Source organism: Rhagoletis pomonella, unplaced genomic scaffold, assembly GCF_013731165.1.
Source record: "Rhagoletis pomonella isolate Grant_MI unplaced genomic scaffold, Rhpom_1.0 Rhpom_scaffold_00012, whole genome shotgun sequence".
Taxonomy (NCBI): domain Eukaryota; kingdom Metazoa; phylum Arthropoda; class Insecta; order Diptera; family Tephritidae; genus Rhagoletis; species Rhagoletis pomonella.
In genome coordinates this window covers 6,012,351-6,025,526 of record NW_023458566.1, presented here as the reverse complement: position 1 = coordinate 6,025,526, position 13,176 = coordinate 6,012,351, and the positions used below count along the sequence as shown (strand labels likewise).

The 13,176-nt window shown below is 33.8% G+C and overlaps 1 protein-coding gene across 1 annotated transcript in view; it reads right to left on the bottom strand.

Moving 5' to 3' along the window:
* Positions 1–7,781: 7,781 nt before the first annotated feature.
* LOC118747430 overlaps positions 7,782–13,176 on the bottom strand; it is a 12,923-nt gene continuing 7,528 nt past the window's right edge. The window contains exons 2-3 of the mRNA XM_036481477.1: positions 10,679–10,762; positions 7,782–8,367 (exon numbers count right to left, since the gene is read on the bottom strand). Of these exons, the coding sequence (XP_036337370.1) occupies positions 8,207–8,367; positions 10,679–10,762 (245 nt within the window). The 3' untranslated portion in view covers positions 7,782–8,206. The remainder of the gene's footprint in view (positions 8,368–10,678; positions 10,763–13,176) is intronic.

The following is a 13,176-nucleotide window of genomic DNA, read 5'->3' as shown; positions in this document are numbered from 1 at the left end:
TTTTTTCTACCTAACATTCGCGAACGCGAACTATCTGGACTGGTTTTGTGCTTCACGTTCGCGAAGGAGAATCAATACAGAATATTTGAATCGTTCACCTTCGCGTATAAAATCATAAATGTATGTTCGCGAAGATTCATATATGAATATATCCGAACCCTGGTAATTAGAACGAACAGGGGTAGAGGTAGGGATCTAAATAAAAACATGATAAAAAATAAAACAAAAAACAGACAATACCAAAAGCAAATGTATGTATGCATATTGGTAAAGTAAACCGCGAATCGTCATTCTGAAAAACCGCGTGACTGACATTTGCTGCCAAAAATTGGATTTGCTCACAAAAGCTTTTGGCTTTTGCGTCCTGAAATATACTACGTGTATAACAGGGAGTCGATAACAATGTTTAACCTGTGGTTAGTATTAAACAGACATTGAGTAACTGGTCCTTAGTCTTGCCGCGTGATTACCAATCGGGCAGTGCTCTGTCAATACACTCAGCAGTACATGCCTACATATCGACTCAGGAGTAGATATGAATCTATACCTAGTGTTGGGCAGTACCGATACCAAAAGTACTCAAAACTCGATTCTTAAAAGGACTGACGGTACCAGATTTTTTAAAGTACTCATAAAAGAACTCGAAAGTACTCAGAACTTAAAAAAAAAACTTGAAAGTAGTCAGAACTCAAAAATAATCTGTTCCAATCATCACTTTGACAAATGTATGTACTCAGGACCGGTTCAAAGTACTTAGCATTAAGTGTTAAATAGATACTTAAGAGCACTGAGTTCAGATTCAGAAATGATTGTACTCAGTTTCAAATTTCAAAAATATTAGAGTAAAATACTTGTACCCACTATAGTTAGCCATTTATTTGACGTTGTTTGAGATTAATATATTAATTTGAATAAAGTACTGCCAGCTTGTGAAATTTCTACACTGTTTTTTTTTGCATTGAAATGTTACCAACATGTGTATGCATATTTAATGAAAGTACTCAGTACTCTCGAAAATACCTGATCCTTAAAATTTATCGATATCAAAGAACTCGATCCTCAAAAGTACTCGATACTTCCCAAAACTACTCATAACTAATTACGGAGGTAAAAATATACTTTCTAGGTATTCAAAATATTTTTAAAACGCTTCAATATTTACATATCTATTTCCTAATATTTATTAAAAAAGCCAACATAACTGGCCATATGGATACGGCTTCCAGCTGGTTAAATGAATAATATGCACTTGTGTTTACACAATTTTATTTGAAAGCAATATTTTGCAGTTTTCAATACCCCTCGAATAAGTCTAAATGGTCAATTAGGAAATATCACTAGATACGCTGGGCTCTAAAATACTTTTAGCACTTATTTGTGTATTAAATTAATACTAATCTTTTTACATACATACATACATCCATACATATGTATGTAGCCACATGTCAGTAAAAAAACATGTTTATTTATGCAGATATGGCTGTGTGTATGTGCAAAAGATATTCTAGTAAAGATGTTGCTAACTCTAGTTTTTAACACATTTCAGATTTATTATGATAAACTAAGCTGAATGTGAAAATGCTAAGCAGATAATTTCACACACTTGGAGCAAATTTTGAGAAAAACAAAGTGCTGTTTTCGTTACCTACAAAAATAAGTAGAAATGGATTAGCAAAATACAAAATTTTCTCCAATCAGTAGAGCGTGTTTAATTATTTATTTCTAAAACAGGATTCTCACAGCAAAAGCGTTTTCCTTTTTTTAAATTTTGTTTATACTTACTACACATTTCAACGCACATTTTGTTAAAGAATTTTTGGTTCATTGCGACTTTGGACTCAAGGAGCTCGTAATTTCCTAACGCAAATTACTACTACATGTTTTCAGATTTTTATAATATTAATTTCATGCGCAATTGGCGATGGCAAAAAAAAAAAAATTAAATCGATTAATTAATCATATGATTAATCACAAGCCAAAAAAATTAATTAATCGAGTTTTTAATGGCACTTTTTAGAGTGAGTATTCGCAAAAACACTTTTCCATAAAAATTTCTAATTATCCTGTTAAATAGCCTTAAAGAAAAATAAAACGAGTATTTTTAGTGGTGAGAATTATTTATTACTAGCAAATACCTGGCGTGCTTCACTGCGCCTTAAAAGTGGTTTGTGCTGTTTGATACCCGTAATGTAAATTTAATTTATTATATCAATTTAATTTAATAAAATTTTTCAAATAGGTGGCAAGCCTCCTCAAAAATATTTTCGGCAGTAAACTTTCCTAAACCTCTTCAATTTGATATACAAATTGCTATATTCAATTTATTTTATCAATTAAACTGAATTAAAATTTTCAGACATATGGCAACCTTCAGAAAATATATTTTCGGCTGTAAGCCTTACAATACTTACTTTACTTATGAATTTACTCAAACTGCAATTTTCAAACAGGTGGCAACTATCTAATTTATTTTTTTTCTATTTTTTAAGTTAGACTTCTATCAATGCATCGGTGAAAACTGCATTAAATTTCATAGATAAATAGATAAAAATTCTTAAAATTGTTTATTTGGCTTCTGTTGCTCAAATTAATAATCGATAAATGAAACACAAAACTACGATGCAATTAAATCGTAAATTGGACAAAAATAATCGATTAATTTAATCAAATGATTAATCGCTGCCATCCCTATGCGCAAGCGTATAACTTGAAAATGTATGCGTACAAGTTTCTATGTCTATTTAAGCCTAAATGCCAACGATTTATATCTGCTTTAAGTTATATCTTCAAACGAGAAATCGGCTTAAGTGATGCGCTGGTGTCAAGCCTCTTAGTTATTGTATGTACATACATACATACATATCTTGACGACATGTCGCCATTCGCATTTGGGATTAACGTCGACAGATGCCAGTTTTCACTGTGATTAGTTAGGCAAAAGCTTCAGAGTAACTTATGAAAGCCATCAAAAGGCGAGTGGCGATGCGGCTTGAAGTTGTATGCATGTAGAAGTGAACTTGCTGATGTGGCAACTGGTTACAAACTAGTGCAGTTGGAAATGAAAAGAAAATTATTTTTCGATGTTTTCGTAAATAAAATTAGATAGCTATTTATCTAAATTAAGGTTTGAAAATTTTGTATAAGCTGCACCGAAAATTTTAACCCTTTCGCTACCGTAAGCTTACAATTAAAAATATACACGTCGAAATGATTTTTTCGCACAACCAATTTTTTTTCTGTTCCGCTAATTTTTTCTGCTTTTGGTAAATTTTATTACAAAAAAAAAATATTTTCTAAAAATTACTTCTTTTACCGATTTTTTTAAATTTTTGTTTCTTAAAGTTTTTTTTTTTGAAAAAATTAGGTTTTTTTAAAAATTAATTTTTTGTAAAATTTTTGGGTGATAATATTTATTTCTAAAATTTTTTGATAAAAATAGCTTAATAAAAGCGAGGCACATTATAAAACACAGAAAACTTTAAATGATTGAAACCGTTTCCTTATGAGTGGAAAAACTTTTTAGGAAGCATAATTCGCTCGCTCCTGAAAGAGTTAAAAACAATGGAATTTTTGTTATTTAGTTTACGACAATTGTGAGCGCATTTTGTCAAAAAATTTGTTTCTAGCGAACTACATATGTATATAATTTTCTGATTTTAAAAGTATCTCAAAAATTGATTTTTGACTTAAGAATTCTATTGTTTCTGTGATAAAAAGGATTGTATTTTCTTACTGAACTCCGGAATGGAACAAGATTTGCACAAAAACTCGAAAATTAGTTTGTGAAAATAACGGTATATATTTATACTCAATCGTTTTGTTTTGAAAATCTTCAACCAGATTTTATTTATATTTGCTAAGCTTTGAAAAAAAAAGTAAACCCACAACTGGTTAAATTTTAGCCACATTTTAACTAATTACTAAACTTTAGTGGTAGTTTGTAATATCAACATGTGGTAATCATACCGCTCATTCACAAATCGTTGCATAATTTTTGGCGAACTAATCGATAACAGACAAAGCGGAGACTTGCCGTTGGCGCTGCCATATGGCGATATTTTCGATCGTACTGTACCGCAAAGTTTTTACAGTGATGCCTTACAGCGCTGCTGAAACTAAAACCAAATTTACATAGATGTATATGTATGTACAATAGGGTGGTTCAAAAACAGTAAAGTCGGGAATTGTAATGCTCTCACGCCCTAGGATTGTTTTATATCGAAAAAAAGTATACCCCTATTTTTTTTTATTTCGAAATCAAAAAATATTTAGTGGTCGCTCAAAGCGCTCAAAGCCATATAGAAAATATGGCTACAGGATATCATCTCATGTCATCCGAACACTATCTCCACGTAGAAAGTCAGGTGCTGGCGGTGAAAGAGCACAACGATTTTACTTTGAAGCAGTTGCACGTGGCATGCCACCGTGTGAGCCATCCTAGCAACGCTCTACTTCGAAATATTCGCTCCCCGATACGTGAAGAGGAACCTGCTGCACTGAAGAAGGAATAAAGAACCGAGCGTAGACCTTCCCCGTAGACAATGCGGGGCACAAAGCAAACTCCGTGCCAGCAGGTCGATTGTCGCCCACCAGCAATAAGGAAACATTGCTGCCAAGAGAGACCCTGTGCCATCTAACACTGCGCCGTTTCTGTTGGTGACACAGGCTCAACATCTAATTTTCTCAGCTGAGACCAGAAGTGGCAAACGGCAGAAGTGCCCAGTGGACATACTTATAAGAGTTAGGTTTGAAAGCTGCATTATTGATTTGATACTTCTGACTTTACCATAATTTACAAGGACTAAACCAGATATTCGGTAACTATTTCGAAGTACTCGGCCATTTCGCTGTAGGCTCTTTCATCTTTTGTGGCAAAATCCTCTTCAGTCGCGACTAGTCGTGAAGTGAATAGAGCGACGCAGCTTTATTCATTTGGATATCAGCCCAGAAAAAATTCAGAGGAAATTAGGTGGCCGACATCACAAAACTCCAGCTTTACGTGACAGATTAATTTTTTTGCAGTCGGTGCCTGTGACCTGAGAAGGCGTGAGATAGAGAAGGAAAGGAATGTGAGGAAACCGTACCGGCGATCCATTACAGGGGTGGGAGAAGGCATACGAGGAACGAGGCTTAGTGTGTCCGCTGCCTATAATTGATCGTTCCTAAGAACTTTATAGAGAATTAGGACTTAAGGGAAATGTAAACATGATTATTGGTTGGTCTTTTCAGTAGGCATTCCTTGTCTTCTTTTATTACACGAGCGTACCTCGAGTTGAAGCGTTCGTATTTATTCGTTTAACATGACCACGCTAACGGAGCCGCTTTATTTCAATTCGCTGCACTACGGCGATATCGTTATAAAGCTAATACTGGTGATTGACTTATCGAGTATGGGTTTTCTCCGTCAAGATAGGACTTCCTTTCCCAATTTCCAACTCAGTCCAAAGTAGCTCTTGTCCTAAAGAGTGATTCTGCGGCGATGCAAATCGAAAAATTGCATTCCAGTGCATATTTAGCATATTCATTATGGTTGTCCTTAAAGTATTAAAATCAATTTATTCAAAACTATAAAAAGATTTTACGGGGTTTGAAAATATTGCACTTTTTTAAATTGCAAAAGTTCGAGAAAAATTTTGACATTGGTCAGCTTTAGGTCAGTGAGTTTATGAGTTTATATGAATAAGTTTCAATAATATGTAAATTTTATCGGTATATAATTTTTAGGATTTAAAAAAATAATTAAATATTTGTTTTTTTTAATTTTTGTGGATGTCTTTATTTTGCACATAAAACAAATGTACCGCATACAAAATTTAGATATTGATATTTTAAGCACACCCTAATGTTCATAACATAAATTATACGACAATAACAATTTCATTGTAAAATACCAAGATCTTTTTCGATGTTTGTTCAAAAATTTGAAGTCTATTTTATAAAAAACTCTTGTTAATCAATTTAAATGCTAAGCTGGGCGCCCGAAGTATGTAGCTGTTAGGATACTACTTCCTTTCCAAAACATTGTTGCAACAGGCTAAAGCAAAAGCAAATTAACAAACAAATAAATAAAACAACTTGTCTGTAGATAACTGTGTGTGCTTCTTTGCGTATGTAAGTATATACATATGTACATATGTATACAGTCATGCGAGTATTTTGTTACATTTTGGTCAAGTTAAGTACAATAGACAGGACTTTGCTACTTTGAAAGTTTTCGAGATGCGTTTATTAATTAAATGGCAAGTGGTGTAAAAGGCAAAAGTGCAGCAGAGAGGAAAGGAGCCCAAAAGGAATAAACAAGCTGCAAAGTAACAATACAATAACACCAGCAGAGGTTGAAGTAAAAGAAAAGTTTTTAATTAACAAAAACAGCAAAATAAAATAAAAAATTTTAAAAAGTTAAAAACATTTTACCAAAGTTAAACTGCAATGTAGAAATATTAAAAATAGGTAATGAAAGTACATTATCGAGATAAGCAGCCGCATTAAAGGGGAAAAAGTTACAAAGAACTAAATGAGCAAGGTGAAAGGCTTCGAAGGAAGATAGAGAGGGGGGAGTAGACAATAGCTAAATGAAATAACAATGGTGTGTATTAGGGTGATTGATTCGGTTTTTCCAAACCGGTTTGAACCGTTTTTTTTTTTAAATTAAGTCGATTTTTTTGAAATCTTAATTTTTCAAATTCCGAGTAAACCGGGTTTTTATAATCGCATAAACCGGGTTTGTCACATAGTTTATTTACATACCAGAATCTAAAAATTCTAACTATTTTATTGATAGAAAATGGAACATAGAAGATTTTTAACAATTTTATATCTAAGTAAATACTAGAAAAATTTGCACTGCAGAAAATTATTAAAGAATTAAGGAAAATCGATTAGAAGACTACTAAATTTTGTCTAAATTAGTGAGTCGACTGCATGTTGTCTTCATTCTCCGACGGGTTTGCGCCGCACGGAGAGGGATTTGCTAATGGGAGTGTCAAAGGACTTGTGTCAAAGTATCGCCAGCCTCACGAAGTAACTCGAGCTCTTCGTATGCGATAGCTGGCATGGGATCACCGATGATGGAATTCAAAGGATGGGAGTTGAGTTTCTTAATTTGAAATATAATAAATCAAAAACCTTTTTTTCGAGAAAAGGCGAATAATCGAACACCCTAGGAGTTATGCTCATATATAATATGTACATTAGGGTGCCTCACCAAACAAGTGGCGGCACTGTTTTTCCATCGGAATTATAAAATCTATGGTATTTAAGGATTTCCGCCAAAATAATTCGGAAAAATATTAAGATTTACGTGAGCTGGGTCGATTTGAAAATATCTTTTAAGCTTAAGAACTTCTGTGTGTGGTGATTTTTTTGGAAGAAAGATTTTTAAAAATTATTTATTTTTTTATAAAAAACTAGATGTTTCGCAATTGTCTTTAAATCTTAATATTTTCCGGCAATTTTTTGCGGATAACTTTAAGTATAACAAATTTTATAAGTCTCATGGAAAAACAGTTCCGATATTTTGTTTTTGGTATGGAGAGTGATGCACCCTAATGTTCAAAAGCACGTATGTTATGTTAAGAATTTAGTATACTACTACAATGCTTTCCCATATGTGTATGATTGTACAGAAAGAGCAACTGATTTTGTAAACAAGGAGATTACTAATTGAAAATGGAGTAAAGGACGTTGCAAAGGTAAATTTGTGCTTTAAAGGAAACCATTTAAATAGACAAAAATAAGTGCATTAAAGAATTGTGAAATTCTATGAAATATACATACACACGTGCGTTTAGATCCAGAAAGATCGTTTTATTTTAAGAACTTAAATGAAGTATACAAAAAATTAATTAACTTAAAGTGGATACTGTTGATACGTTTTCGCTGCTTACTATTGTCATTACTAATGTTTTATTTTCTCAATGCAAATGTGGCATCATTAAGTAAATGTTTTTATGCGCCAATTGCTAAGAAAAGAACATACACAGGGTAAAATAAATGCAACAGTAATACTAGAAAAGAAAACGCCATAAAATTAATATATTGCTTATACTATTTATAATTGAGGCAGCTGTGAATTTTCTCCGTTCGTCCTGAGCAGGTTTGTTTTTCACACAATGCATTGTTAGCATTTTAGGTACTTAGTTTTTTTTGTAATGATCGGCATTTGTGTTGTATTTCGCTAAACAAATTATGTATTTATAATTTTTGTTTAAACTTCATTGCTTTGCTTTGCTGGTGTGTAGGTGTTCGTTTCCTGTACTGACTTGGCTAGTATAAAACGATTCAATGCCAAATAGAGTGCTCCGCCAAGTACAAGCTCACCAATGCCTATAAGTACGGCCAGTAGCCAACCAGGAATAGCGAGGCCAGCTGCAAAGTAAGAAAAAGAAGTAATTTATTAAATAAATCCATATGTATGTAATTTGAAGACTTGGTTTGCAAACAAGATTTTAAAACTGATTTGGTATACCAAGAATAGGATGTAGGAACATAAAATTACAGCTAACTAACTTTCATTATTTTTAGCAAGAAACAGGGTTTAAATTGTTTGCATTTTATTTTTTTTTTAGGTGAAAATCAAAATTAATGCTTGCAAGATTTTTTTTTCGCAGAAAGAGATCAGTGTTTTTTTTGCTTCATACTTTTTAGGTAGTAAAAAAAAGCAAACTTGAGATTTTAGTGTTATTTTTTTACTTGAAAGTTGACGAAAGATCTGAAACAAAGTCTGAAAAGTCTCGAAAAATCCCGAATAATACAAATTATACAGAAAGTCATGCTCTCTAGCTGATAACGACCTACATGAAACACTTCTGCACAGTTTTTCTGAACAACCGACTTAAAAGCTATAAAAGAGACTAATAAAAACAACCTCTTGGTTTTAGGAGACTTGAGGTATGCTAGGGCCAGACTCTAACTCCCATCGTGAACTAAGGGGCTCAAACGATTTTTTATTTAATTTTATTTAAGCTTACGATCATACTATCATACTAAAAGCAATCGTGGCAACATTCCTACCAGTGTTAGCTCTGCCACAAAGGAAGTGCTGGAAGTAATGGATTGACACCCTCCCGAAGAAGGACAAAATAACCTCACTGCTGGGATCCGGAGATTTCAGCACTGAAGGCAAATAAGCCTAGATAACAGGTTTTTAGCAACCTTACAAGGATGTCCTCAAAATATTTAATATGACCATAGAGCAAGCCCAACGCGGATTCTGGTGTAGCTTCTGCAACAACGGTGACTGAACATCATCGCGTAGCAAAGTACTGAGGCCATTCGTCCCTTAGGTCGCTTCATTAGACACCTCGTAAGCCATCACAGGCTGGAGTTGGCTATAATGGCCTTTCAAAGCTATAAATATACGGGAATGGATAAAATTTTTCCCTTCCAACAGTAAGCAGCAAAGGACGTACTATGCCGGATAAACATCTGAAAGTTTAAATAGACCGAGTTACTAGAAACTAGGGAAGTCTAGAAACCCGCGCCAGGAGGACTATAATCGGCTTGTACGTCTGAAATGCGACTATATGTAAAAGTGGGAAATGCGAAGGTATATCATGTATGACCTATCCTGTTCTACGAATCACCGTTTGGTGGCCAAGACTATGCCCAAAGCCAAAATGGAACGAGTACAGATTGTCACAAAAGCCCTTACTTTGACCCCTACCAAAGCTCAGAAATTAATTTTAAACTTGCCAGCGGTAGACAAAAATATGCGCAGTGAATTCTGCCCAGGAAGATGGCATACCTACTACTGCTAGTCACTTGTCAAACTAGAACATGGCATATCTGGGAAATTGTCGATGAAAAGCGATTATGGACCCTCATGCTAAGAGGTTAACTTGTCTCACCAACGATTTTGCCGCAGCTACAGAGAAGAGGAAGACGTAGAGCGTATTGAATAATATTTCTGTCAGTGTACTTAGGGTTTTTAGCTAGCTAAATTCTGCGAATGTTTTTGATCTCGCGCCGAAACGGACCGCTTTTTAACCGACCTCAAAAAAAGGAGGAGGTTATCAATTCGTCGGAAAATTTTTTAATTTTATTTTTTTTTATGTATCTTACCGCTTAACTTTGGACCACGTCAACCGATTCCGAAAATTCTTTTCACATCGCAAAGGTAGTGTCTCAGAGGTGGTCCCATATTAATCCGTTCAATTTAGATCCGATCACTGGATCATGAAAAAATTAACGGTACTCCTAAATTTTTATATGAGAATTGAAGTCGGTTTTGTTTTTTTCTTAAAAATTACTTGTTATAATAGGTGGTTATTAGTTATTTAAAGCAAAATCATGAATATTGATGTTTTTATTGGCGAAGTTTTTTCTGGCTCTACTCTTTGGGATAAAAAAAAATTACCAATTTTATTTCGTTTTACATTTATTGGATGAATTCCAATTTTTTCTTCTTAAAAAACCATTCAATACAGAGCTCGATGCAAAATATTCTTCCATTTCTTTAAATAATACTTGCATGATCAGGAATAAAATTACACAATTACTAATCTCGATTAGCGTCGATTGGAATCAGCTTTACGATCGGCTCGGCTTTCAGATTGGAACGTAAAAGTTACTGGTTACAAAAGCTGTTAAAATAATATTCCTCTGAACATTTTTACTTTAAAAATATATAAAAAAAATTTTATTTTATTTTTTATTTTTTTATTACTTAGATACTTACTAAAATAGCGACGTGTAAGTGTTCTACGTCCGCGCATCACACGTCTAGTCGCTTCAGATTCCTGTGTGCAGAAGGCAAGCAATACTGAAAAAATAAAAAAATTTTTAAAATTAATACAAAAATTAGAAAAAAATGTACATATCGTGCCCTAACCGCCAAAGAAATATAAGCGAAATATTTTCCAAAATTTTCTTTAGGATGTAGATATGCTCCTAGCGCATCTAAATGCATTTTAACATCGAAAAGGAAATTTTGAAAAAAATTTCGCTTATGTTTTTTTCGGTGATAAGAGCTCTTCCTCCGGATCCGGGATTTTTAAAGGGCCTAAAATATCAGAACCATAAATTGCTATTAGTTTTTTACGATTTAATTTTGAAAGAAAACAATGCGCATGCTTTCAAAAACCATGTTTTTCATTATGGAAACAATTGTTTTTCCATATTTACCGTGAGAAACTGCTTCTTCGTTATAGGCTTTTATCATAAATATGTATAAGTACATATAATACATTTAAAATTTTCGATGGAAAAACCCTATCGATATTTTTTTTTTGTATGAAGAGTGATCACCCTAATGTACATGTGTATGTATTTATGTATTTTAATGGCATATAAAATTTATTTGAGCAAAAGCAAAAGAAAAAATCAAATTAATCTCCCCGCATATGAGTGCCATACTCTACGTCGTAAATTCTATTTTAGTTACCTAATCCGGACAGATATAAATTTTGAAACTTCATTACTGCCTGCAACTAACATTGCATAAATTTTTTCGTATTTGATTTTACATACTACTTTCTAGTTTATAATGCTTTCCCACTTGTTATTTGTTTTATGTGAAATTTACATGCGAAAAAAATATAGAATACATATACATACATTTGTACATAGGTAAATCCTATATTCTGGTATTCTGGTACATTCCCAAACGTGCATTAATGTCGATGAATGCACAACGGAAAAAATCTGCATAAAAATCCATTACTGACGCAATACGGACGCATAACATAAAACGCAAAAAATGGAACGCACAAAATATACATACATACCTTATGCAAAAGATAGAAACTACGCAAAAAACAAAAATGTACGAAAAATGTAGCGGAACTCAATAAATAAAAACATTTTTTTTTTTTTGCAGCTAACCAAAAAGTGCAATAAAACGCCAAAACAGTTCATCATCATCAGTGTCACTATCAACGTCGGGCCCCTTCCGTGCCTACAACATCCGTTACCGTGTTGTGTAACTCGTATTTATGTACATATGTGTGTAGCACGCGACACCTACAATAAGAACAACAATGCGTGTACAAGCGAAGCCACCGCCATGCCACAGCCATGCCACAGTGAGTGCCCCAAAGAATGTGTACAGGTGATGTGGTGGTCAATACTCGTACACATTGTATTGTGGCTGGCCAACAAGCGGCCCAGGTGAATATGCGTCGCAACGCCCATAAAAATTGACCAACTCTTTGTGTTGGCTTCCGGCGCCGCCGCCGCCGCCACCTTCACCCAGCGAAGGGATGCAACTGTGGTAGGTCGGGGAGCACGGGTAGTAAGCGGTTTTTCTTTTTTGAGCTTCGAATATACATATGTATGTATGTATGTTTGTATATATGCTTGTATGTAGTAAATTTCATAGTTCTATTTTGCTATTCTATTCGAGCATATGCAACAGGGTATTTCATTTTAATTTATGTGAAAATCAAAGCTTTGTTGTTGTTTTTTTTTTTGTTGTCGCTTCAATCACATCACCAACACTTTAAGCCGGCATATTCACATGAATTTGAATGCATTTGCGTGTATATGAATGCACTTGTATGTGTGTGCTTCTGTTTTGCTCCACTGCTAACATGTAGTACTTACTTACATATGTACATAAGTCTTTCAACGTAGTTTTGAAATAAATGGCTATTAAATATGGAAATCTTAAAATGGACCCAACGCTAGGGGGAAAATAAATATAGTTATTGGTGCTGCATACTTTTCAGTTTTCGAATGCGTGTGTAGGAGTGCCATAAAATGAGACAAAAACGACTCTCTAAATTAAACAGTTCAGGTTAGGCTTGGTCGATTTCCAGGGTACTTGCCTTTAACCCAAGACGGATATTGCTGAGTTTTTTGTTTTAACTATACTAAAACTAGTGCGATGGTTACAGAAAATGATAAATCGTAAGGAGAAACATTGCCTTTTGGCTGCATAATCTGCTGGATATGTGAAAACTAGGCTCGTAAAAGCCCTGATGATGACGTTGATGTATTTTGGAACAAATTTCCTTCATCTCTTGGCAAGTACGTTTTGGCGACAAAAAGATCTGAATGGAAGTATCTTCTAAGTAGCCAACGCCAAGCAAATATGTCTCAAAATAGCATGCAGACATTCAAAGAAGGGGTATCATTTTCTCGGCCTCCGACTTCGATGAGATCATCATTCATTAGATTTATAAATTTCTACTCACAGGAGAAATTTTAAACTTTATAAATAAATATTTTTTTTTT